At 45.2% G+C, this 26398-nt stretch overlaps 1 protein-coding gene and 1 long non-coding RNA gene across 3 annotated transcripts in view; one reads left to right on the top strand and one right to left on the bottom strand.

Annotated features, from left to right (window-relative positions):
- Positions 1-16616: 16616 nt before the first annotated feature.
- LOC140128273 (uncharacterized) overlaps positions 16617-26398 on the bottom strand; it is a 76226-nt gene continuing 66444 nt past the window's right edge. Inside the window, exons 2-4 of the long non-coding RNA XR_011855131.1 lie at positions 18012-18214; positions 16955-17014; positions 16617-16706 (exon numbers count right to left, since the gene is read on the bottom strand). This is a non-coding gene — a long non-coding RNA (uncharacterized lncRNA). The remainder of the gene's footprint in view (positions 16707-16954; positions 17015-18011; positions 18215-26398) is intronic.
- On the top strand, positions 16839-25185 carry LOC140128272 (probable N-acetyltransferase 16). Of its 2 annotated transcripts, none has more exons than XM_072149847.1 (3): positions 16839-17157; positions 18504-18728; positions 23924-25185. In XM_072149847.1, the coding sequence occupies exons 1-3, from the start codon at positions 16975-16977 to the stop codon at positions 24533-24535; spliced, it is 1020 nt and encodes a 339-aa protein (XP_072005948.1). In that variant the 5' UTR covers positions 16839-16974; the 3' UTR covers positions 24536-25185. The 2 variants fall into 2 exon arrangements, with proteins under 2 accessions (XP_072005948.1, XP_072005947.1); XM_072149846.1 differs by lacking the exon at positions 23924-25185 and adding an exon at positions 20651-21418.

Below are 26398 nucleotides of genomic sequence, written 5' to 3'. Positions count from 1 at the left end.
GAGTGTCATGGCGACATACCCTAAATGGACTCAGGCTTCACCAAAGGAGGTGAGCAAGAAGCGCTGAAATGATTTCCTATGTGAACAAAAGGTTGACGGTATATTTAGTCGATAACACAGCATGGTGGCGACATAGTGACCAAGTTCCATAACGTATCTGGTGAAACACCCGAAAAATGAGCCTGACACAGCTCTTTTGATAAGGGGACGACATGTGGAGGCAGCCATGGAGACGACTTCCATGATTAAGAGCGACAGTATGGGGCATTCATATTGCGCTGCTATGATTGCAACTACAGGTCTCCAGCATGGCGGCGACAGATGGGCCGAGTTCCACTATGTATCTGGTGAAACACCTGAAAATTCTGCCTGACACAGCTCGTTTGATAAGGGGATGATGTGCTGCATATCCTCTCGTGCTCCAGTGTCTGGGGTATAGGGAGTTGAAATGAGACATTGGTGGACGCTGTGGAGGATCGTGGAGGCAAAATGGACAGGAAACAGCAGGGGCAGCATGCATGGATGCCTCTGAGGCTGCCTAATCTTGGGATGGAGCTGGCGGTCCGCTGCCAGGCGAGCTTTCGCCTGTCCAAGCCCCTGTCTCTCGGCTCCTCCCCACCCAAAATGGGCCTGGGGGCCAGAAGCGTTTACTTTGAAAAAATTATAATTTTCAAAGCAGGCCGGGTCGTTTGAATATTTCACCTAGGAATAATGGAATAGCATAGTGGTTCTATTTTTAATTGTTTTTACGGAAATGGTTCCATGATTAAGAGCGACAGTATGGGGCATCCATATTGCGCTGCTATGATTGCAACTTCAGGTCTCCAGCATGGCGGCGACAGATGGGCCGCGTTCCACTATGTATCTGGTGACACCTGAAAATTCTGCCTGACACAGCACGTTTGATAAGGCGGCCATGTATGGAGGCAGTGAACTAGTAGTAGATTAAAGGTGCTGCAGTTAAAACTATGTTAGTTGGATCTTGAGATGGAGCTGGCGCTCCGCTGCCAGGCGAGCTTTCGCCAATCCAAGCCCCTGTCTCTAGGCTACTCCCCAAACAGCACTTTTAAGAACCTTTTGTATAAGATCAAGTGTAGTAGCGTTCTTATAAGTTTAGGATATGGCGGGTGAGGGGAATGTAAACAGATGCGCAAGAAGCGCTGAAATAATATTGGTAAATGATAAAAGTTTGCCAGTATATTTTGTGGATTACACAGCAGGGTGGCGACAAAGTTAACAAGTTTGATGTGGAAGCCATGAAAAAAATTCTGCCTGACACAGCTCGTTTGATAAGGGGACCATGTATGGAGGCAGCTATATGGACGACTTTTGGAGGCAGCTATGGCGATGGCGTGTGGAGGTAGCAATGGAGACAACGTGTGGAGCCAGCTAAAAAGACGACATGTGGAGGCTGCTATGGAGACAATTTAATTTGGATAGTGCCTGTATGTGGCAGTCCAAAAAAGTTTTCAAACCAGAGGAGCAGGTAGGTGGTCCTCCAGAAAAATTAAATAAATTGAGTGCCTGTATGTAGCAGTCCAAAAAAGTTTTCAAACCAGAGGAGCAGGTAGGTGGTCCTCCAGAAAAATTAAATAGATTTAGTGCCTGTATGTGGCACTCCCAAAAATTGCTTAAAACAGAGGACCGGGTAGGTGGCCCTCCAGAAAAATTAAATACATAGAGTACTATAGCTAGAGCCAGTTGGCCCTGGCAAAAAATAGCCAGTTTCCTATGCTTTAGTGTACAAAGAGGAGGAGAAGGAGGACAATGAGGAGGAGGAGTGCATACATTATTCAGGTTCAGCTTCTTTCACCTGGTGGAGAATGAAAATCCGGAGAAATCCAGGCTTTATTCATCTTGATGTGTGTGTACGCTTATCGGTGATGATGCCACCAGCTGCACTGAAAACCCGCTCGGACAACACGCTAGCGGCAGGGCAGGCAAGAACCTCCAAGGCGTACAGCGCCAGTTCGTGCCACATGTCCAGCTTTGAAACCCAGTAGTTGTAGGGAGCTGTGTGATCATTTAGGACGATGGTATGGTCAGCTACGTACTCCCTCACCATCTTTCTGTAAAGATCAGCCCTACTCTGCCGAGACTGGGGACAGGTGACAGTGTCTTGCTGGGGTGACATAAAACTGGCAAAGGCCTTGGAAATGTGTACTCCTGCCAATGCTGGACAAGCTGCCTGCTCGCCTACTCTCCCTCGCTACTTGTCCCGCAGAACTACGCACTCTGCCGCTAGCGCTGTCAGAAGGGAAATACTGTTTCAGCTTGTGCACCAGGGCCTGCTGGTATTCATGCATTCTCACACTCCTTTCCTCTCCAGGGATGAGAGTGGAAAGATTTTGCTTGTACCGTGGGTCCAGGAGAGTGAATACCCAGTAATCAGTGCTGGAATAAATTCTTTGAACGCGAGGGTCACGGGATAGGCAGCCTAGCATGAAATCTGCCATATGCGCCAGAGTCCCAACGCGCAAAAATTCACTCCCCTCACTGGCCTGACTGTCCATTTCCTCCTCCTCCAACTCCTCCAACTCCTCTTCTTCTGCCCATACACGCTGAACAGTGAAGGACTGAACAATGGTCCCCTCTTCTGTCTCGCCAACATTCTCCTCCTCTTCCTCCTCATCCTCCTCCACCTCCTCCAATATGCGCTGAGAAACAGACCTAAGGGTGCTTTGGCTATCAACAAGGGAATCTTCTTCCCCCGTCTCTTGTGACGAGCGCAAAGCTTCCGACTTCATGCTGACCAGAGAGTTTTTCAACAGGCCAAGCAGCGGGATGGTGAGGCTGATGATGGCGGCATCGCCACTGACCATCTGTGTTGACTCCTCAAAGTTACTCAGCACCTGACAGATATCAGACATCCACGTCCACTCCTCATTGTAGACTTGAGGAAGCTGACTGACCTGACTACCAGTTCTGGTGGAAGTTGACATCTGGCAGTCTACAATCGCTCTGCGCTGCTGGTAAACTCTGGATAACATGGTTAATGTTGAATTCCACCTCGTGGGCACGTCGCACAACAGTCGGTGAGCGGGCAGTTGGAGGCGGCGCTGCGCTGCCCTGAGAGTTGCAGCATCTGTGCTGGACTTCCTGAAATGCGCACAGATGCGGCGCACCTTCGTGAGCAAATCAGACAGATTGGGGTATGTCTTGAGGAAACGCTGAACTATGAGATTTAACACATGGGCCAGGCATGGCACATGTGTCAGTCTGCCGAGTTGCAGAGCCGCCACCAGGTTACGGCCGTTGTCACACACAACCATGCCTGGCTTCAGGTTCAGCGGTGCCAGCCACAGATCAGTCTGCGCCGTGATGCCCTGTAATAGCTCTTGGGCGGTGTGCCTTTTATCGCCTAGGTTCAGCAGTTTGAGCACCGCCTGCTGTCGCTTAGCGACGGCACTGCTGCTGTGCCTAGAGCTACCGACTGATGGCGCCATGCCCACGGACGGTAATTCGGAGGAGGAGGTGGAGGAGGGGTGGGAGAAGGAGGAGGCATAGTAGGCCTTTGAGACCTGGACCGAGGTAGGCCCCGCAATCCTCGGCGTCGGCAGTATATGACCAGCCCCAGGGTCAGACTCGGTCCCAGCCTCCACCAAGTTAACCCAATGTGCCGTCAGCGATATATAGTGGCCCTGCCCTGCAGCACTCGTCCACGTGTCCGTGGTCAGGTGGACCTTGTCAGAAACAGCGTTGGTCAGGGCACGGATGATGTTCTCTGACACATGCTTGTGCAGGGCTGGGACGGCACATCAGGAAAAGTAGTGGCGGCTGGGGACCGAATACCGAGGGGCGGCCGCCGCCATGAGGTTTCGAAAGGCCTCGGTCTCTACCAGCCTATAGGGCAGCATCTCCAGGCTAAGCAACTTGGAGATGTGGACGTTGAGGGCTTGGGCGTGTGGGTGGGTTGTGCTATACTTCATTTTGCGCTCCAGCATCTGGGGTATGGAGAGCTGAACGCTGGTGGATGCTGTGGAGGATCGTGGAGGCGAAGATGGGGTTTTCGCACGGGAGGTGTTTGGGCCGTGGTCCTGGGCAGGGGGCTGACTAGCAGATGACACAGGGGAAGGAGCAGTGGTGTGCCCGGCCGGAGGTGAACGGGCTTGGTGCCATTGAGTGGGGTGTTTAGCATTCATATGCCTGCGCATACTGGTGGTAGTTAAGCTAGTAGTGGTGGAACCCCTGCTGATCCTGGTTTGGCAAAGGTTGCACACCACAGTCCGTCGGTCATCCGGTGTTTCTTTAAAGAACCTCCAGACTTCTGAAAATCTAGCCCTCGCCACGGGAGCTTGACTACGGGCAACATTTGGCGCTGATGCACCAGCTCTGGCCCTGCCTCTCCGTCTGGCCCCACCACTGCCTCTTCCAACCTGTTCTGCTATAGGACTCGCCTCCGTCTCAGAAGCACTGTGTTCACCCGGCCTATCAACCCAGCTTGGGTCTGTCACCTCATCATCCTCCGATCCCTCAGTCTGCTCCCCCCTCTGACTTCCTGCCCTGACAACAACTTCACCACTGTCTGACAACCGTGTCTCCTCATCGTCCGACACCTCTTTACACACTTCTTCCACTACGTCAATAATGTCATCATCACCCACAGATTGCGACTGGTGGAAAACCTGGGCATCGGAAAATTGCTCAGCAGCAACCGGACAAGTGGTTTGTGACTGTGGGAAGGGTCCAGAAAACAGTTCCTCAGAGTATGCCGGTTCAAATGCCAAATTTTGCGGGGAGGGGGCAGACTGGGGGGAAGGAGGCTGAGGTGGAGGAGCCAGAGGAGTGCTGATTTCGGTGACATGGGTGGACTGCGTGGAAGACTGACTGGTCGACAAATGGCTAGAAGCATTGTCCGCAATCCACGACATCACCTGTTCGCACTGTTCTGGCCTCAACAGTGCTCTACCACGAGTCCCAGTAACTTCAGACATGAACCTAGGGAGTGTAGCTCTGCGGCGTTCCCCTGCTCCCCCATCAGCAGGTGGTGTCTCACCCCGCCCAGGACCACGGCCTCTGACCCCTGCAGTAGTTGGACGCCCACGTCCACGCCCTCGTCCTCTACCCCTAGCCCTCGGGTTAAACATTTTCCAAATTAAAGTGTAAACTTTTAATTTTTTTTTTTTGTGTGTTTATTTTTTTTTTATTTTTATTTTTTTTTACCAAAACAATGCTATCCTATTGCTATGGCTAGTTTCTAACCTACACTGACAGCACACAACTGGATTTTGTGCTGTGCCTGATGAGTTTGAGCTATAAAATGAAATAAAGGTAAAAAAAAAAATAAATCAGCAGACTCTGCCTAATTCTACTCAAACCCCTAATAAATTGTCCCACTTTGGTGTTTGAGGTGGATATGTGAGTCACTAAGAGCTAAACACAACGGTCGCAGGTCTCCCAGCAAATTCCTCACAGTATGGTACTAGCTGCACTACTAGTGCCAGCAAGCCCAGCCACAAGCAAATAAAAAAAAAAAAAGTATAACGTTATTGTAGCCCTAAGAAGGGCTGTTGGGTTCTTGTAGAATCACTCCTGCCTAACACTATTCTAATAGAACACCCTAACGCTTTCCCTGAGCAGCAGCAGCTCTCTCCCTAGCGGCATCCAGACACAGAATGATCCGAGCAGCGCGGGCAGCGGCTAGTCTATCCCAGGGTCACCTGATCTGGCCAGCCAACCACTGCTATCGACGTGTAAGGGTACCACGTCATGCTGGGTGGAGTGCAGAGTCTCCTGGCTTGTGATTGGCTCTGTTTCTGGCCGCCAAAAAGCAAAACGGCGGGAGATGCCATTTTCTCGAGCGGGCGAAGTATTCGTCCGAGCAACGAGCAGTTTCGAGTACGCTAATGCTCCAACCAGCATCAAGCTCGGACGAGTATGTTCGCTCATCTCTAATCAGAACCTTCTTCAACACCTGGTTCATTCCTTGTGTTCTTCACTCAAGCAGCCAGTGATTTATATGCAGGATAATTCCCCCCAACACCTAGCAGGTTAAGGTAAAGCAGTTGCTTGAAACAGAAAACATTGAAACAATGAAATGGCCGAGGCCCAAAGTCCTGATCTAATCCCAAAGGAAAACCTCTGGAAAATCCACAGTGACAAATATATGGCCAAGAAACACACAACAAACATATAATTTATGTAAAAGTTATAAATCTCCTATATACAGTGATATGGAACATGCTGGTATAACCTGGGTATATAATAATATATCTACAGCAGGTATAACCTAGGGATCTCCTGTATATAATGATATATGTACAGCCGGTATAACCTGGGGATCTCCTGTATATAATGATATATGTACAGCTGGTATAACCTAGGGATCTCCTGTATATAATGATATATGTACAGCTGGTATAACCTGGGGATCTCCTGTATATAATGATATATGTACAGCCGGTATAACCTGGGGATCTCCTGTATATAATGATATATGTACAGCCGGTATAACCTGGGGATCTCCTGTATATAATGATATATGTACAGCCGGTATAACCTGGGGATCTCCTGTATATAATGATATATGTACAGCCGGTATAACCTGGGGATCTCCTGTATATAATGATATATGTACAGCCGGTATAACCTGGGGATCTCCTGTATATAATGATATATGTACAGCCGGTATAACCTGGGAATCTCCTGTATATAATGATATATGTACAGCCGGTATAACCTGGGAATCTCCTGTATATAATGATATATGTACAGCCGGTATAACCTGGGCATCTCCTGTATATAATGATATATGTACAGCCAGTATAACCTGGGGATCTCCTGTATATAATGATATATGTACAGCCAGTATAACCTGGGGATCTCCTGTATATAATGATATATGTACAGCCGGTATAACCTGGGGATCTCCTGTATATAATGATATATGTACAGGTGGTATAACCTGGGGATCTCCTGTATATAATGATATATGTACAGCTAGTATAACCTGGGGATCTCCTGTATATAATGATATATGTACAGCCGGTATAACCTGGGGATCTCCTGTATATAATGATATATGTACAGCCGGTATAACCTGGGAATCTCCTGTATATAATGATATATGTACAGCCGGTATAACCTGGGCATCTCCTGTATACAATGATATATGTACAGCCGGTATAACCTGGGGATCTCCTGTATATAATGATATATGTACAGCCGGTATAACCTGGGGATCTCCTGTATATAATGATATATGTACAGCCGGTATAACCTGGGGATCTCCTGTATATAATGATATATGTACAGCCGGTATAACCTGGGGATCTCCTGTATATAATGATATATGTACAGCCGGTATAACCTGGGGATCTCCTGTATATAATGATATATGTACAGCCGGTATATCCTGGGGATCTCCTGTATATAATGATATATGTACAGCCGGTATAACCTGGGGATCTCCTGTATATAATGATATATGTACAGCCGGTATAACCTGGGGATCTCCTGTATATAATGATATATGTACAGCCGGTATAACCTGGGGATCTCCTGTATATAATGATATATGTACAGCTGGTATAACCTGGGGATCTCCTGTATATAATGATATATGTACAGCTGGTATAACCTGGGGATCTCCTGTATATAATGATATATGTACAGCCGGTATAACCTGGGGATCTCCTGTATACAATGATATATGTACAGCCGGTATAACCTGGGGATCTCCTGTATATAATGATATATGTACAGCCGGTATAACCTGGGGATCTTCTGTATATAATGATATATGTACAGCCGGTATAACCTGGGGATCTCCTGTATATAACGATATATGTACAGCTGGTATAACCTGGGGATCTCCTGTATATAATGATATATGTACAGCTGGTATAACCTGGGGATCTCCTGTATATAATGATATATGTACAGCTGGTATAACCTGGGGATCTCCTGTATATAATGATATATGTACAGCCGGTATAACCTGGGGATCTCCTGTATATAATGATATATGTACAGCCGGTATAACCTGGGGATCTCCTGTATATAATGATATATGTACAGCTGGTATAACCTGGGGATCTCCTGTATGTAATGATATATGTACAGCCGGTATAACCTGGGGATCCCCATGTATGTAATGATATATGTACAGCCGGTATAACCTGGGGATCCCCTGTATATAATGATATATGTACAGCTGGTATAACCTGGGGATCTCCTGTATATAATGATATATGTACAGCCGGTATAACCTGGGGATCTCCTGTATATAATGATATATGTACAGCCAGTATAACCTGGGGATCTCCTGTATATAATGATATATGTACAGCCGGTATAACCTGGGGATCTCCTGTATATAATGATATATGTACAGCTGGTATAACCTGGGGATCTCCTGTATATAATGATATATGTACAGCCGGTATAACCTGGGGATCTCCTGTATATAATGATATATGTACAGCCGGTATAACCTGGGGATCTCCTGTATATAATGATATATGTACAGCTGGTATAACCTGGGGATCTCCTGTATATAATGATATATGTACAGCCGGTATAACCTGGGGATCTCCTGTATATAATGATATATGTACAGCCGGTATAACCTGGGAATCTCCTGTATATAATGATATATGTACAGCCGGTATAAACTGGGCATCTCCTGTATATAATGATATATGTACAGCCGGTATAACCTGGGGATCTCCTGTATATAATGATATATGTACAGCCGGTATAACCTGGGGATCTCCTGTATATAATGATATATGTACAGCCGGTATAACCTGGGGATCTCCTGTATATAATGATATATGTACAGCCGGTATAACCTGGGGATCTCCTGTATATAATGATATATGTACAGCCGGTATAACCTGGGGATCTCCTGTATATAATGATATATGTACAGCCGGTATATCCTGGGGATCTCCTGTATATAATGATATATGTACAGCTGGTATAACCTGGGGATCTCCTGTATATAATGATATATGTACAGCCGGTATAACCTGGGGATCTCCTGTATATAATGATATATGTACAGCCGGTATAACCTGGGGATCTCCTGTATATAATGATATATGTACAGCTGGTATAACCTGGGGATCTCCTGTATGTAATGATATATGTACAGCCGGTATAACCTGGGGATCCCCATGTATGTAATGATATATGTACAGCCGGTATAACCTGGGGATCCCCTGTATATAATGATATATGTACAGCTGGTATAACCTGGGGATCTCCTGTATATAATGATATATGTACAGCCGGTATAACCTGGGGATCTCCTGTATATAATGATATATGTACAGCCAGTATAACCTGGGGATCTCCTGTATATAATGATATATGTACAGCCGGTATAACCTGGGGATCTCCTGTATATAATGATATATGTACAGCTGGTATAACCTGGGGATCTCCTGTATATAATGATATATGTACAGCCGGTATAACCTGGGGATCTCCTGTATATAATGATATATGTACAGCTGGTATAACCTGGGGATCTCCTGTATATAATGATATATGTACAGCTGGTATAACCTGGGGATCTCCTGTATATAATGATATATGTACAGCCGGTATAACCTGGGGATCTCCTGTATATAATGATATATGTACAGCCGGTATAACCTGGGGATCTCCTGTATATAATGATATATGTACAGCTGGTATAACCTGGGGATCTCCTGTATATAATGATATATGTACAGCCGGTATAACCTGGGAATCTCCTGTATATAATGATATATGTACAGCCGGTATAACCTGGGCATCTCCTGTATATAATGATATATGTACAGCCGGTATAACCTGGGGATCTCCTCTATATAATGATATATGTACAGCCGGTATAACCTGGGGATCTCCTGTATATAATGATATATGTACAGCTGGTATAACCTGGGGATCTCCTGTATATAATGATATATGTACAGCTGGTATAACCCGGGGATCTCCTGTATATAATGATATATGTACAGCCGCTATAACCTGGGGATCTCCTGTATATAATGATATATGTACAGCCGGTATAACCTGGGGATCTCCTGTATATAATGATATATGTACAGCCGGTATAACCTGGGGATCTCCTGTATATAATGATATATGTACAGCCGGTATAACCTGGGAGCATTCCGCTATAATCCGGGTATATATATTCATGTATATTCTGTTATAATAAGAAGGCTGCTGTTATATGGGATTCCTTGTGGTGTCAGTGTTGTTTCGCTTCTGAGCACAAAGAGCAAAAGATCTCAACGAAGGGAATCAGTTTGGTTTAAGCCACAAATAACAAAATGCTCATCAATGGAATAAAACTTTGAAGAACCTTTTACCTTGTATGAAAAGAGAACGTCTGTGACCAAGTGTCAGAAGAAGTCCCTCCATGATGAGACATTGGGTCCTTCACCTTACCAGCACCAAGCTCAGGTTTCCTGTTGAGCCGGACACACAGATTCATTGTACACAGCCACAGATGAGCCTCGTAGGGTTTCCTTATGGATAGTCCTTCAAGGTACCAATTGTCATGGTAGGGATCATAGATTTGGAGACTGTCCTATTCCAGTTGGGCTACATGGGAGGCTCAACCGATTTTGTGGACTTAAGAGACCCAAAAGGACGCAGTGTACAAATGCCTAGAAGATGTCCCTTGAATCTAAAATAGAACGACTTGATTTCGATAAATTGATCTAATTTGCATACAGGAAAAAATGGGAGGCAGCAATGGATTTACGATTAAGGTTTGGGGTTGAAAGGACAAGTCAGCCCGATCTAATGCAACCCTGAGGGGGGATGGTCAGAAATAATGTGTGAGGGGTCAACTTCTGATGTAACCTAGGGTAGAGAGTTGGGGTCTGCAAGGATCACGTCTACTTATGAGAACGAATATGGGTGAGAAAGCATCTGGTCGTGTTTATGGGTAACTACCAGCCCAAGACTAAGACTCCACATGGCATCTTCTGAACCGGAATGATCACACATGGTCCATTGAGAAATCTGGGGAAAAAGGAAACTTCACCTGCAGTTCTACCACAAAGACGCAGCCCCCCCCCTCCACATCAGTGCTCAACTATCACGAAACCACATGTCATGACCAAATTTGCAGAAGGAGTAGACTCCCAGTGTTCTGTTTCACTGTTATTGCTCCTCATCAGCACAGTGTAGGTAGCTGTGAATGTGGAGTAATAGGTCGAGCATATACAGACTGTCCATGGCTCACATACAAGTTGGGTTCTGTAGGTTTGTTCTTATGTTAGCCGGGACAGGTATATTTTGTAAGTAAAGATCCAGTCAAATTAATTTTGGGTTGACAAGGGAACGGGGATGAACAATAAAGCTTGATTACAGACATTGAACAGGTGACCTCTGCAGCCGGAGACTAAAGTTCAGTAAATTACCAGCATCCAGAGACCTTGACCAGAGGTCATAGTGGCCACCAAGGTCCATTTGTAACTAGGGGTCGTCTGTTAGTCAAGTGTCCTTAAGTCAGGGACCACCTGTATAGTGATAGTATAGCCCCTGCACCTTCTCTCCATGTGGAGGCTGAATTTATTTTGTGTTCTTCTCTCATATCTACATTTATTCCCCTGCAATCCCTCCCCGGTTCGTAGTTATTAGGTGAAATAGGCAAAAGATGGTCCAATTTTTCCATATTTGGTCTTAATTTCTGTATTATGTCTAGTTTAACCCCTCGCTGCTCATGAAATTAGGGTTTGAGTTCCATAACGTTTATTCTTTCCATGTACAGAGGTGGATGAGGCTTGTAATAAATTGTTCTTCCTAGTATTCAATATTTCATGACGTGGACTTGGAAGAGGGAAAAAATTTCCATGTGCAGTAATATTGACCAAAGAAAAAACACTTTTGCGGCATTTTTTGTGGCCTCTGTTTTTTCGTCTTTCACTCCAATAGTCCAAGTGGCTCCTCCGCTTTATTCCTTGGGTCGGTACAATCATGGAGATATTATATACGTATATATTTGAGTATAAGCCGACCAGAGTATAAGCCAAGACCCTAATTTTACCACAGAAAACTGGGAAAACCTATTGACTCGAGTATAAGCCGAGAGTGTAGTATACAGCCAGACAGCCCCCATGTAGTATGCAGCCTGCCCCCATGTAGTATGCAGCCTGCCCCCATGTAGCATACAGCCTGCCCCCATGTAGTATACAGCCTTCCCCCAGTAGTATACAGCCTGCCCCCATGTAGTATACAGCCTGCCCCCAGTAGTATACAGCCTGCCCCCATGTAGCATACAGCCTGCCCCCATGTAGTATACAGCCAGCCCCATGTAGTATACAGCCTGCCCCCACGTAGCATACAGCCTGCCCCCATGTAGTATACAGGCAGCCCCCAGTAGTATACAGCCAGCCCCCATGTAGTATACAGCCTGCCCCAATGTAGCATACAGCCTGCCCCCATGTAGCATACAGCCTGCCCCCATGTAGTATACAGCCTGCCCCAATGTAGCATACAGCCTGCCCCCATGTAGTATACAGCCTGCCCCCATGTAGTATACAGCACAGCCCCCATGTAGTATACAGCCTGCCCCAATGTAGCATACAGCCTGCCCCCATGTAGTATACAGCCTGCCCCCCGCAGAAAAAAAATAAACTTAATACTCACCCTCCGGTGTCCCCAATGTCCGTCGCGGCTCCCGATCCCCGATGCGGCTCCCGGCGGCTTCTTCTCTCTTCTCTAGCTGGCAGAATTGCATTCATGCGATCTGCCGGCCGTCGCACACTACAATGTGATGCTGTCGCTGCTGATGACGTCATCAGCGGCAACACCGCCGCATCATAGTGTGCGCAGGCCTGCAGATCGCATGGACGCGATGGAGACCGGGAGGCGCTGGGAGCCGCGACAAACATCGGGGACACCGGAGGGTGAGTATTAAGTTTATTTTTTTTCTGCTTGGCAAACTGTGGGGGGCAGGCATGACTCGTGTATAAGCCGAGGGGAGGTTTTTCAGCACATTTTGTGCTGAAATCTCTTTGTTTTGCCATAACTTTTCCTACGTCAGTGCCGCCCTGTGTAAGGGATCGATTTTTGCGGGATGAACTGACATTTTCATTGCTTTTAGGGGATTGTACAACCATTTCCTCGCTTATAGAAATTTTATGTGCTGCAAAAAGTTTTTTTGCTGTCTCGGAGTTCGTCACCGGACATAATACTTTTTATATTTTGATAAATCAGGCATTTTGGGATGTAGAGATACCTAATGTCTTTATATTTGCTTATTTTTATATCAGTTCTATCAAAAAAGGGTCGGATTTCAACTTTTTTTTATTTTTATATTTTCACTGTATTTTTACACCCCCTGGTTTCTTGAACCCCTGCTGGTTCAAGGCTCCTACCATATACTTGGAGCTGATATGATGGCGTACGTGTGAGGCATTTAAATAAATTAACAAGGCAATAGGGACCAGCTCCGCATGTGGGTATTAGAGGGGGGTACTTGAAGCGCCACAACAACACCCTGACCTCTAGATCCTTCATGTGTTGTTAATGGTTTGACCAGGTTTTACTATTGACTTCTCATCCCTAGAATAGGGCTTACAAAGTTCATCAGCTGATAAGTTGTTAAAAACAGAGCTTGTGGAAGTGAAGAAACTTGGCTGCATCTCATATAGTGGCCGGAAGCTGTAATTACAGCTATAGATCCAACTCACTATCAATGGGAGCCACGGGTGCAGTGACGGAGCTGGCTGCTATCTCCTTTTGGCTTCATACTCTTGGTGATCAAGGTGCTAAATAGGTAAACGGAAATGGTGTGTGGGGACCATTTGTCGTACCTGACGGATCAAGACAACTATTGAAAATGCTCGATAGTAATTTCCAACCCCTTTAAATTTCACAAAATCGAAACAGAATATGAGGGAGCTTGAACATAGTGTACATGAGGATGCGGATGAGGATGAAGACTGCCAAGACTTTCCAAAGGTCCTGAAATGGCTCTTGTGTACATGTGTATTGAGAGCAGGAACAGATGTTCAAGGACTTCATGGATGAAGGTTCTTCTCAGTATAAAAATTTGGTTGGTGGGCCCCGGGCAACCACCCAAACCGCTTTTATTATAATCCACTACTCAACATGATATTATAAGGGCAGCAGAATAGGGTCGTGTGGAATATATACCACCCAGGTCACATTGAGCTGTTATTTGGAATTTTTTTGGAGTGCCCGCATTGAGCTCAGAAAGAGATGAGATCTATTCAAATCCTGCCGTAATCTAAGCAGAAGAACTTGTTGGGAGGGAAAGAAGACAGTTTTACGCGTTTGCTTTTTTGGAAGACATCTGTGTGCACTTGAGATCAGTCTGGGAGCAATCAGTCCCATCGTCTATAAGAATACGGCGTCATTCTCTCTAATGAGCGGCTTGTGTGTATATTTACATCTGAAGAGTCCTTTTATCTCTGGAACCATGGAGCTGAAATAGGCTTACCCGCATCATGTGGTCGGAAGACGTCAGAGGTACCAGGATAATCCCATTCACTCCTATTGTGCTGGAGATCCATGACTTCCCCCCAACATTATATCTCCACCAACAAGAAAAAAATCCACGAGTCAACTTATTCCATTCATAGGATCATCTTACTGGAAAATAATTCACTGGGAGATTTTTTTTGGAAAAAGTTTGTGTCGTAGAAATTTCAATAAGCAAATTCAGCAGAGCTTCTATTAGATGTGAGCATCATGTGGTACCTTTTATAGTCCTGGCACAATATGGTTTTCCTTAGGGTGGAAGATGAACCCAAATTTCATCTCCCGTAAAAGTGGGAGTCCAACTTCTTTACTTGCACGACTACCAGTCCATGCTGTCGCATTCATGTCCATTAGAGAAGAACTAAAAGTCCACCATACGTAGAAGACCAGGATATGTCACGAAAATTCTTTGACAGCCTTCTGAATTGAAGAAATTGATCCGCTAACCCCAGAAATGCCATGATGATGCTCCAGTGAGCCATGGTCATTCATAAAGTGGCCAAGTGTCAGCCACAAGTACAACTGTAACACTTGGGGGCATAACATCCATAGCGCCCAAGGTGTCAAGGGGGTCCGGTAACCCAAACAGGTTGACATACAACAGTACGTCCTCTACAGACACAAATGCCATTACTAAGGTTGAAGACACCTAAGAAGCTCTTTTACAAGTAAGGCCATAAGTCAGATATTATGTAGGTTTCTCGAATGCTTCTGAAACGGATCTAACTAGGCATGGACATCACAAGACGTCTGAAGGTGCTATTTGGTAGGGCTTTTTTTACCATTGGGCAGGTGGGTGTGCCTCTGCCCCCACTTGCTCCAAATTATAGTAGAGTCAATGTCACGGGTGCTCCTGCAACCCACTTCTCGGGTCGCGGCTCACCTATGCCCCACTCCGTGCTTCATAGGCACCAATTACCTGTCCCTGTTCTGGCGGTCATGTGCGTGCGTCCCCATCTCCTAGGGTGCGTGCACGTCGGCTCCCGAAGATTATAGGGCCAGCGCATTGTTAATTGATGCTGGCCATTTCCAAAATCCCTTATAACCCAGCCTCTCCCTGCACACCGCCCGATCTTTGTGCCTTGTGCCTTTGAGAAAGTTTTGTTCATGATGCCCTGTGCTCGTGTTCTGAATTCCCATTGTGACCCCGGTTCCGATCCTGACTATGCTCCTTTGCCGCCTGCCCTGACCTTCCGCTCCATCCCCAACTCTGATCCTGTGCTGCCCGTCCTTACTTCCTCACTGTCCCCAACTACGATTCTGCTCAACGTCTCTGTACCTCGTTTTACCGCAAACAAAGTCACACCTGTGGAACTACCTGCTGGTACCACACTGCAACAAGTCCAACTTGCTTTGCGGCGGGATCTGGTGAAAACCAGGTATCACTTAGACTCGGGTCTCGGGTGTCGGCTTACGTCATTGTCCATGGTGGTCCAGTGGGTCCACTACTCCAGAAGCCTGACAGTAAGATCCCGCCAAGGTTCCACTGCAAATTATTTGTTATCACTGAGCTTGGTCTTGCATGGATCCAAGTCCTGGTGCTGCATTTATGGTATGAACATTGCTCTGGTGCTGTTTTTCTGTACACAGCACTTCGGGGTTGAATGTCTGTACCAAACTTGGTTCTGGTGCTATATTTGTGTAATGGGTTTGTATTTGGTACTGTATTTATGTATTACACTTGGTTCTGGTACTATAAATACATATAGAGTATGGTTCTGGTGCTGTATTGTATAGTATATGTAGTAAATTGCTATAATTAGTTCAGTATAATTTGAGGGGCACAGTACATATTGTAATTGAAGGGCGGTCAATGAATATGGTACAATTAAAGCAACGTATCGTATATACATGTTCAGGGGGATGTGACATATCAACTATAATTCATCCAGAAGCATTAGATTACATATTTTTAATTTTTGTATTTGTGTTGGGGTTCAAATTGTTAGACTTCATTTGAGGGGCACTTTTGGGAGAACTGCCCTTTTGAGTAATTTCCTAGAAACTGCCCTTTTGTATCTGGCACTGGATACTTATAATTTGTAAGGTAGGTCCTTCATGGTAAGACCTTTATTTATCGCCCATGCTGGACGGACCATGCAGACAGAAGCCATTATCATAACATAATCAATATTATTTTATTTTTTTTCAATCCTGGAGCACATAAACCAATGCAGAAAAACAAGTCCTCACTTTCCCAATGTTCTCCGACTTTACCTTTTCTCTTTTTTTTATTATCTTACCTGTAATAAAAAAAAAAAGAATTTTATTGCTCAACTTTTGCACTTTTGGACCTTTTTGTAATTGACCTTCATGTTCTTTAATAAATAAACCATTAGCATTCATGCATACTATTTATCTGAGACAATTTTCAGGATTCAGGATCCATTTTCGAGGGCAGTACCAGTGGGGACGGGGTGTGTTATTCTCAGTGGACTTTCCCCCGTGGATGAATTTCTTTTATTCTTGTCCTTCCAGCTGAAGAATTTACCTGGTTCACTTGGTGACATCATGTCGGATAAGGCTTCATTTTCACAGATTGATTTTGTACCTGCGAAAGCAGAAGACTATGAAGAAGTAATGTCCATCTCTGGTGGGATCTATAACGGCTTGGACTATCTACCTTTTAGGTACCATGCGTGGCTGAAGGACCCACAGAGAACAATGTTTTTGGCCAAGTGTGAAGGGAAAGTGGTGAGTAGTCGGAATAGAATGTTTGGTAACATTTTTTATAAAAAATATCAGTGGGGAGAAGGCACATTCTACCACTCTTGGCATTCAAAGTACCTGATCTCCTAGGTCCAGGTCCAAAAGAAACCAGGTCTAAAAGAAACCTGATTACTCATTGCCCCCTACATCTGTCTTTGGGGTAGAGGAGAAGAAGACAGAGCCAGGTGCTCCCATGTATTAACTAGGGTCTCCTCACCTTATATGCCTGCAAAAAGTCAACATTGAACGCTTGCATGTGTTGCTTTGACAACAACCGCTGCCCATGGAAGCTGAAGGTGGACTTTGACCATCATTGAATAAATGGTAGGCCGAGTGGTCCTACAAAAATGTACTTAGACCAGGTAAAACGTGCAAGACCATACTGGCCAACCAAGTTGGTTCCAAATGGGTCTTATACATGTAGCAAGTCTAAAAATATGTTTTACTTGGAACCATAATTTGATCCTTTGTGTTTGCCCCATCTGGGCATCTACCATTGGGGAGAGAATTGAGAGATTATATACACATCAATGGTTCTACCTTTGGACATAAGGTGTAAACATTGTTTTCAATTGCCGAGATCCTAAAAGCTAAGCTTGAAATTTTTGGACAACATTTTTTTGGAGTCCCTAAGCACTATGTGAAGTTTAGAGTCCAGTAGTAACTATTTTTACTAACCTTGAACCTAAAAGTTCTCTAAGATCAGGACAAAACCCATTGTATTTCCTTGAAGATATATTGGGCCGTCTACACACTCACCCCAGGTAGCCCCTAGTTACTAGCTTTAAGACACATTCTATTTTGCCTTACCGTAGACATTAGTCCTCGCGGGCACCTACCGGTAATTGAAGTGCCTTTCACCTCTTGTCTCTGCATTTTGTGTACAATGACTGATGAAGGAAGAAGGTTGAAAAATAACACAGAAAATAATCTACTTTCTTTGTCCATATCCATCAACCTTTAAGAAAGGACGTGAGCTTCTCCATGTGTCTCCATAGAGATAAATGATTTCCGCGTGAGCTTCCATTTCGCCTTCATTCATCTGTCAAAAACAAAATGAAGGTGACGCATAGACTTTACTGCGCTCTACCAAATGTTAGGCATGGTGGGAGAGAAGGGCGCATTGTACACTTACAATTCCATCTACACACATACAGAGGAAAAAACAATAAAACTAATTATAGTTATGGAAATTGGAGGCATATTTAGTTATGGGTAAATCTCACATCGCTTCTCCACCACTGGGTCAGGTTGGCTTTAAACCCGGGAATGTAAACAAGACCATGATTATCAATGTACCGTTAAGTCTACATTCATCTTCTTATTTTCAGGTGGGCTTTGAGTCATTCTTGTTGGTTGATGACGGAACTACTGCAGTGGTTGAAGGTCTTCGAGTAGCCCCTTGGATGAGAGGACGTGGGGTGGCTGGATTGATCCAAAAGCATTGCTTGGATATTCTACATTCTGACCACCCAGAGGTTAAAAAAGTACGACTGACCCGGGTAGAGAATCCACCAGCTGACATGTTGGCGAAATACAAAGTCCTAAACTCCAAGGTGGGTTTAATCTGTTATTATCGGAAAATACTGCTTCTGTGTAGTCTAGGCAACTTTGTAGGGTGATGTTACTTGGGACTAGTCCTCCTGGATTGGACCATACACCAAGAAACTAAATAAAGTAATACTCAGCTTAACCTCACGACATCACAAAAGTCAATCACAAAAGTAACTTGGGACTCGATTTAGCTTGAATATAGAGTAATATTTTACTTTGTTGTATACAACATATAAACAGCAACCCACAAAAAGGTGTGACATTTCGAGCTTGATAGACCTTCTTTAGACACAAGATTACTGAAGGGAAGGAAGAAAGGCTGAAGGTACAATGGCTTCTGATAGGCTGATGGTGACGAGGAGACCATGTTATAAACACCACCCACGAGAAAGATCGTCTTCTTTCTTCTACGCGGTGTTTAAATCACAGTCTCCACGTCGCCATCAGCCTCGCAGAGACCATTCAGCCCTTCTTCCTTCCATTCAGCAATCTTGTGTCTGAAAAAGGTCCATCAAGACCGAAATGTCACAACTTTCTATAGATTGGTGCCGGCATAGTTCATGGCAGTAAACCGTAGACAGTAGCAGCTATGAAATGGCATTGTATGAGTGCCACTATATTGGCACCAAACACTGTCCCATAATGACGTTAGGCCTGTTCTGTCACAATCTCTATTACAGCCTGCTAGATGCATAGTGTAATAAGAGAGCAGCATTCCCCAACCATGCCTTTATGAGCCATACCAACCCCCCCAACCATGCCTTTATGAACTATACCAACCCCCCCCAACCATGCCTTTATGAACTATACCAACCCCCCCAACCATGCCTTTATGAGCCATACCAACCCCCCCAACCATGCCTTTATGAGCCATACCAACCCCCCCAACCATGCCTTTATGAACTATACCAACCCCCCCAACCATGCCTTTATGAACTATACCAACCCCCCCCCCAACCATGCCTTTTTGAGCCATACCAACCCCCCCAACCATGCCTTTATGATCCATACCAACTCCCCCCCCAACCATGACTTTATGAACTATACCAAACCCCCCCAACCATGCCTTTATGAGCCATACAAATCCCCCCCACATCCATGCCTTTATGAACCATACCACTCCCCTCCCAACATGCCTTTACACCAGTATATCTCAAAGGTACTTTCATGGGGCATTTTAGACTCCCCCAACCATGTCTTTATGGACCAAACCACATGCAGCCGATTGGCAGCAGCAGATATACGAGGGCAATGAGACTGAAGACTACACCAAATGGGATTTGTATCTAAAACCTCTTGTGTGCCAGGCAATAGCTCGTCTCATTCAGCTAAGGTTATATTGGACAGCTTCTTTCCAGAATCTGAAGACTACTAGTTCTTTTAGTTTGCAACTTATTTACCGAGTTTTGCCTGATTGACTCCACTCATGGATGTCCTCTTTAGGCCAGGCATTGGCATAACCTCCTTTTCAGATTATACTGCCTCCTACCTCTAAGTCTAGCTGCTTATCCTGCTTATCTATGCTCCAAACTTGGATTGATACTAGAATACAGCTCTACCTAATGCTACCACGACCACCTCATTATCTGTGTAACAAACTCATCTGCATTGTCTCAGCCACTGGACTCCTACTTGACCTTTCAGGGCTAGACAATCCCACCAGTCAGATTAGTGATTGTGAATATATTCTTTCACACTAACCCATAGTCTCCTGTGACAACCTTCAAGTAATAGATTTCTGAGCTACTGCTAAGCGTGGAAAGAAAAGGTGTCCAAAACAACCGGTCACTTCATGAGAGGAGCCATTGCCTAGGACATAGAAGGTCCTGGGTTTGAATCATGACATCACTTGAACATTTGCCTCATCTATTTTGTGTTTCTTATCGGAATCCTTCTTCTCTGTTCATTGTGATACCTCCATTAGGCAGTGATTTCAATAAATCTTCCGGCTGACCAGCTGGAAACATCCCTCAAATTACTGGAGTCTCGTGTGGACAATTTGGACACATCCAAAAACTTATCGGTTCTGGGAGCCGAAGAAATTCTCAAATTCTTTGATGAGTCCAAGACCAGAAAAGATCTGCTTGCTGGTGGCTTCCTAGTCCAAGGTTGGCTCCCCCTCACAACTCAAAAGCCCAACCTAAATCTTCTACTGAAACGGAACATTGTCTGGATTTATTCCCATCCCAGGGAGTCAAGTGACTTGACAACATCTTCTAAAGTTACAGCCAGTTGTGGTGGCCCCCAGGCTTACCTAGAAGGGTTTCTTAGCCTTTGTACCCCTCCATTTTCGGTGCCATATTCTAAGGGAGTAAAACGTCTAGACATTGACATGTTTGGAAATGACCCATCGTATGCCAAGCTCCATGTCCTAAAGCAGTTGAAGATGGGAGCGCAGGGATTACCTGCAGGGAGCGGTGTCATCTGCATATTATACGCGGACGAGAGTCTCCGCGCTCAGCTTGACCAATTTTGTGAAGGTTTGACTCCATTCCCTCTCGTGAGGGAACAACTATTATTGGAAATGGACATCTAGCGTTGCTTAGTTTCCCCTCGTCTACATTTTAAATTGGAAATATCTGTACATAGATGACATTTATCTCTATGGTATAATTACAATTATATGCTACATAAAATCTGTATTTGAAGGGTATCTGTGCCATTTTCATGGTTGATTCTCACTCTTTTAAAACTTTTTAAATAAAAACTGTTAAAGTTAATTCTCCAATATTCTTGATGGAGAATCTATATTTTCTTACATTCTGTAGTTGGGAACTACAAAGAAATTCCTTGTTTAGTTTCATCCTAAAGAAGATACAACATGGATGTCCTACAGGGTTGTCATACGAGCCGCATTATGTATGACCCACCAATGGGATCATCATATAGTGGAGCAGAAGACCTTGCCGAGGACAATGTTGTCTCATTGTCAACTTGATGCCTTGACATCCCTCAGCTGCCGGTATAAGGCTACAGCTGCAGGACTGAGGTCACTTTCCAAGAGTAAGGAATCCCTCCTGTATCCAAGCCCCTCATAGTATCATAGTTTATGTGGTTGAAAAAAGACACCTGTCCCTCAAGTTCAACCAAGGAAGGGAAGGGATTGGATGAGGAAGGGATTTAGGGGATACAATTCTATATAACATAACCATCAATGTTATTTAGGTGTAAAAAGGCATCTAGACCCTTCTTGAAGCTCTCTGCTGTCCCTGCTGTGACCAGCGCCTGAGCTCAGCTATTCCACAGATTGACAGTTCTCAAACTTGGTGAATTTTTTTTCCAGGTATTATGGTCTTTGTACATAACCGGTTATCTAGGATAGAAGAGCGGGGGTTTCTACTTCAAATAACAAAGTTTCAAGAAAGTGTTACCTTATAAGAAGAACTACCGATCCACAAGCTATGCAAGGTTTTGCAGCTCACTTTAGTGACGTTAACCTGTAACACCTCACACTTGGACACCTTTGGATAGAGACGGTGCTGTTTTAGGGAAAAAAGGGATTTCCTTAGAAATTAAAATGAATATACACCGATGAGCAACACACCAATTGGAGTCCTCCATACCCATTACCCTATTTTTCAGGTTATTGAGCACCTTGGGGGACCAGGAAGCCTTTAGATCACCTGATCACCCCTTCCAGAGATTAAAACATGTTATTGCATCATGTGACCAATAGCTGAAATTATACTGTAGAACTGAAAAGATCCAGACCTCTAAGTCACAGTGTCGTGTTCTGCATAGGGCAGCTACAGTGACTGAGGGGCCGGATCTCTTCAGTACTGACACATACTATTACTACTACAGCATTACTATAACACAAATGTTGTCTGATCGAGAGATAACCCCGACAACCATGGCATCCAGGCTAGATGGAGGACAGAAGATGAGGTCAGGTTATTATAGATTTAGGAGTCTGTAGTCAATCATTTTTCCTATTGTTTTTGTGACGGGTAGATCTTTGAATTACTTGATTATTGGTCACACTTCTTAAAGTTTTCTGTCTGACTTTGCACTGGAAAGAACGTGTAAACTGCCTGCACATGTATTTATGAAGTGTCTGCGCCAGTTCTGTGGTGTACTGTGTCCACTGCGCCACAAAATTCTGCAACTGAAGGGGCATTCTGGTGCAGACTCGAAACTAGCGACATATTTTTTACAGCGACTCGACAGAATTAAGTTGTACACTCTGGGGCACATTTACTTACTCGGTCCAGACGCGATCCAGTGGCGCTTTGTCCGACGAGGATTCCACCATGTGTCGCTGCTGCGCCGAGGTCCGCTGGAGCTCACCTTCTTCGTCCCGGTGCATGTAAGTGCGTGATCTTATGACACAAATTCTTTTTTAAATTCCGAGGTTTTTCCGAATCTGTCAGGTTGTCCGACGGCCACACCCCCGGTTTCTAATGCGTGAAAGCCGGCGCCGATGCGCCACAATCCCGGGGGCAATTCAGCGCAAATCGGAAATTGTCGGGAAACCTGACGAAAATGCGCGATTCGGACCCTTAGAAAATGAGCCCCTCTATGTTAAAGGTGCACCTGAACCGGATCGCAGTCTAAATGCTCGTGGTCTGCTATAGCTGCTACTGCAACTGAGTTCAGGTCCGGCCAAGTTTGGCCTGACCCGTACTTGAAAATCCTGTTCGGGCCCGGTCTCTGGTACAAATCCCAGACACGGACCATGCCCTCAGTAACATCCATGATTGGTGCTGGCACCAATCATGGATGTTCAGGTGGCATTTAAATTGAAGAGGCGCAGTCAGCATTATGGGGAGGCTCCGCAATTTTCAGGAGCGCCGATTCTCTCAAAATGGCGCACACAGATCGATGTATATGTCGTCAGGGACTTTGTGGGTTTGGGTACCCAAACAAGGAGTGGGGTACAAACCCAAACTTTGTGGGTCCACTCATCCCTATTCTAGATCACATGGAGGGTGTATAAAGTAAGAAGACTCAATGATCATTCTCCAGTAAACAGGGCAGTATGTACTCAGTAAAAAGGGCAGTATGTTAATCAAGAAGACTCAATGACCAATCATGTGCATACAGGGTGGAATATAAGATATGACCAGTTAATGATCGGTAGCAGTATGTAAACCAAAAAGGCTCAATATTTGTCCTTCCAAGTGCCTTTCTTCCAAATATTTCACATCTTATGACCACAAATTCCTTTTCTTTGTTCATTGTGTTCCCTAATTAGGAAGTGATTTCTATAATTCTTCCGGCTGACCAGCTGGAAACATCCCTCAAATTACTGGAGTCTCGTGTGGACAATTTGGATTCATCCAAACACCTCTCTGTTCTAGGAGCAGAAGAAATTCTCAAATTCTTTGATGAGTCCAAGACCAGAAAGGACCTGCTACTTGGTGGCTTCTTAGTTCAAGGTTGGCTCGCGCTCACAACTCAAAAGTCCAACCTAAATCTTCTACTGAAACGGAAAATTGTCTGGATTTATTCCCATCCCAGGGAGTCAGGTGACTCTGAAAGATCTTCTGAGATTGCAACCACTTGTGGTGATCCCCAAACCTATCGAGAAGAGTTTCTTAGCCTTGGTAGCCCTCCATTTCCGGTGCCGTATTCTGAGCAAGTTTATTGTCTCGAGATTGACCTGTTTGGAAATGATCCCTCACATGCAAAGCTCAATGTCCTTCAGCAGTTGAAAATGGGGGTGCAGGGATTGCCTGCAGGGAGTCGTGTTGTTGTTTTACTATACCCGGAAGAGAGTCTCAAAGCTCAGCTTGCCCAATTTTGTGAAGGGTTGACTCCATTCCCTCTTACGTGGGTACAACTGATTTTGGAAATGGACATCTAGCGTTGCTTGGGTTCCACTTCTCTGCACTACTTGTCCACCTCCTGCATTGAAAGTATCTGTAAATAGATGCCAGAGAAGCCCCTACCTGAGTCTCCTGAACTGCGTTCTCTGTTTTCCTGCAAAGTTGCCTCCAACATTTTCATGTCCAACCTGTCTGGTCCCTCCCCATGATTCTCTGTGTCACTAAACTTCTGAACCCATATCTATTGTCAGCTCGCCAAGAACCAGCACCCAGATAAGATCTTCAGCTAAAATTTATAGACAACATAAGAGATAAAGGTGTCATTAAATTCAGTCCATAAAATTCTGATTTTGTCGCTTGAACTTGAGTTTGTGCTGAGACTTCCTGCTACGAGAGGGGAAAAAAATTAATGGAAAAGGCCACCTATTCCAGAATATTAACATCAATGTGAGTAATATGTGTATTCAATGTGGCCTAGTGGTGAAATGTTCCATCTGGTTTGTTCATTGTCTGAATATGATAAGAAGTCCATTTTTTGTCCTGAATTTTCCTGCTGTTACAATTCTACACCTAATTTTTATACTTAGCTTTTTGTGGTCCAGTGCTTAATAAACTCTATAGAAAGCCAATCACTTAGGACTACTGTGCGCACAAATATTTGATTCCAATAAAATTGTGCAGAAATATGCATCTGTGTCCTAGAAATGTCTGTTTACATTTTATCCATAACAACTCGGAACAGTATCAAGAAGCTAATGAGGGAAAAGGGGGGGGGGGGGGCTTGCGTTGGGACTGCAATGTACTTACTGATTGTTTTATCTTCCTTCCTCCCCTTAGGCTCTTGTTCAGTACATATTCTGACTCCTGTCTGGTCACAGGAAAGTGACAGGTCAAAATAAACACCCCAAAACATGGTACTTTATGAGGTTCCTTCTAGCAGGGTCTTATATATTATTGGGCACTTAAGGCCATGCACCTTGGGCGTCCAGTTACAGTGGCGGCTTCTTTAGGAGATTTATTGAGTTTGCTCTCATCCTTGAGCAGATTACTGATGGTTTTTCATTAACTCTAGGGTCAATGTGTTAGGACTGTGAGTCCGTGGACCCTCTGGACCACCGCGGGAGGTGGTACTAGTTGACACCTGGGACCAGAGTCTAAGTGGCACCTGGTCCTCACCAGAGCCTGCCGCAAAGCGGGATGGTCTTGCTGCAGCGGGGTACCACCAGATCGTTCCACAGGTGTGACTAGCCTGAGGTGGAAGCCAAGGTAGCAATGCAGGAGACAGTCTGAACCCAGGGTGACAGCATGAGAACAGCACAAGAAGGCACACTAGGACTCACGTTAGGAATCGCAGGAGCTGGCACATGGATCAGGAACACAGCAACGGACTGGCACGCGTATCAGGAACACAGCAATGGACTGGCACACGGATCAGGAACACAGGAACGGACTGGCGCATGGATCAGGAACACAGGAACGGACTGGCACACGGATCAGGAACACAGGAACGGACTGGCGCATGGATCAGGAACACAGCAACGGACTGGCGCATGGATCAGGAACACAGGAACGGACTGGCGCATAGATCAGGAACACAGCAACGGACTGGCGCATGGATCAGGAACACAGCAACGGACTGGCACACGGATCAGGAACACAGGAACGGACTGGCACACGGATCAGGAACACAGGAACGGACTGGCACACGGATCAGGAACACAGGAACGGACTGGCACACGGATCAGGAACACAGGAACGAACTGGCACACGGATCAGGATACACAGGAACGGACTGGCACACGGATCAGGATACACAGGAACGGACTGGCGCATGGATCAGGAACACAGGAACGGACTGGCACATAGATCAGGAACACAGCAATGGACTGGCACACGGAACA

This window comes from Engystomops pustulosus, chromosome 4, assembly GCF_040894005.1.
Source record: "Engystomops pustulosus chromosome 4, aEngPut4.maternal, whole genome shotgun sequence".
NCBI lineage: Eukaryota > Metazoa > Chordata > Amphibia > Anura > Leptodactylidae > Engystomops > Engystomops pustulosus.
Note: the sequence above shows the minus strand (reverse complement) of the source record. Positions and strands in the feature narration are given on the sequence as shown.

Bases quoted from the DNA above. Each gene is read 5' to 3' on its own strand.
- LOC140128272 (XM_072149847.1), top strand. From the start codon at position 16,975: ATGTCGGATAAGGCTTCATTTTCACAGATTGATTTTGTACCTGCGAAA. The intron at 17,158-18,503 runs GTGAGTAGTCGG...TCTTATTTTCAG, and splicing joins CCAAGTGTGAAGGGAAAGTG to GTGGGCTTTGAGTCATTCTT. The intron at 18,729-23,923 runs GTGGGTTTAATC...TTCCCTAATTAG, and splicing joins ACAAAGTCCTAAACTCCAAG to GAAGTGATTTCTATAATTCT.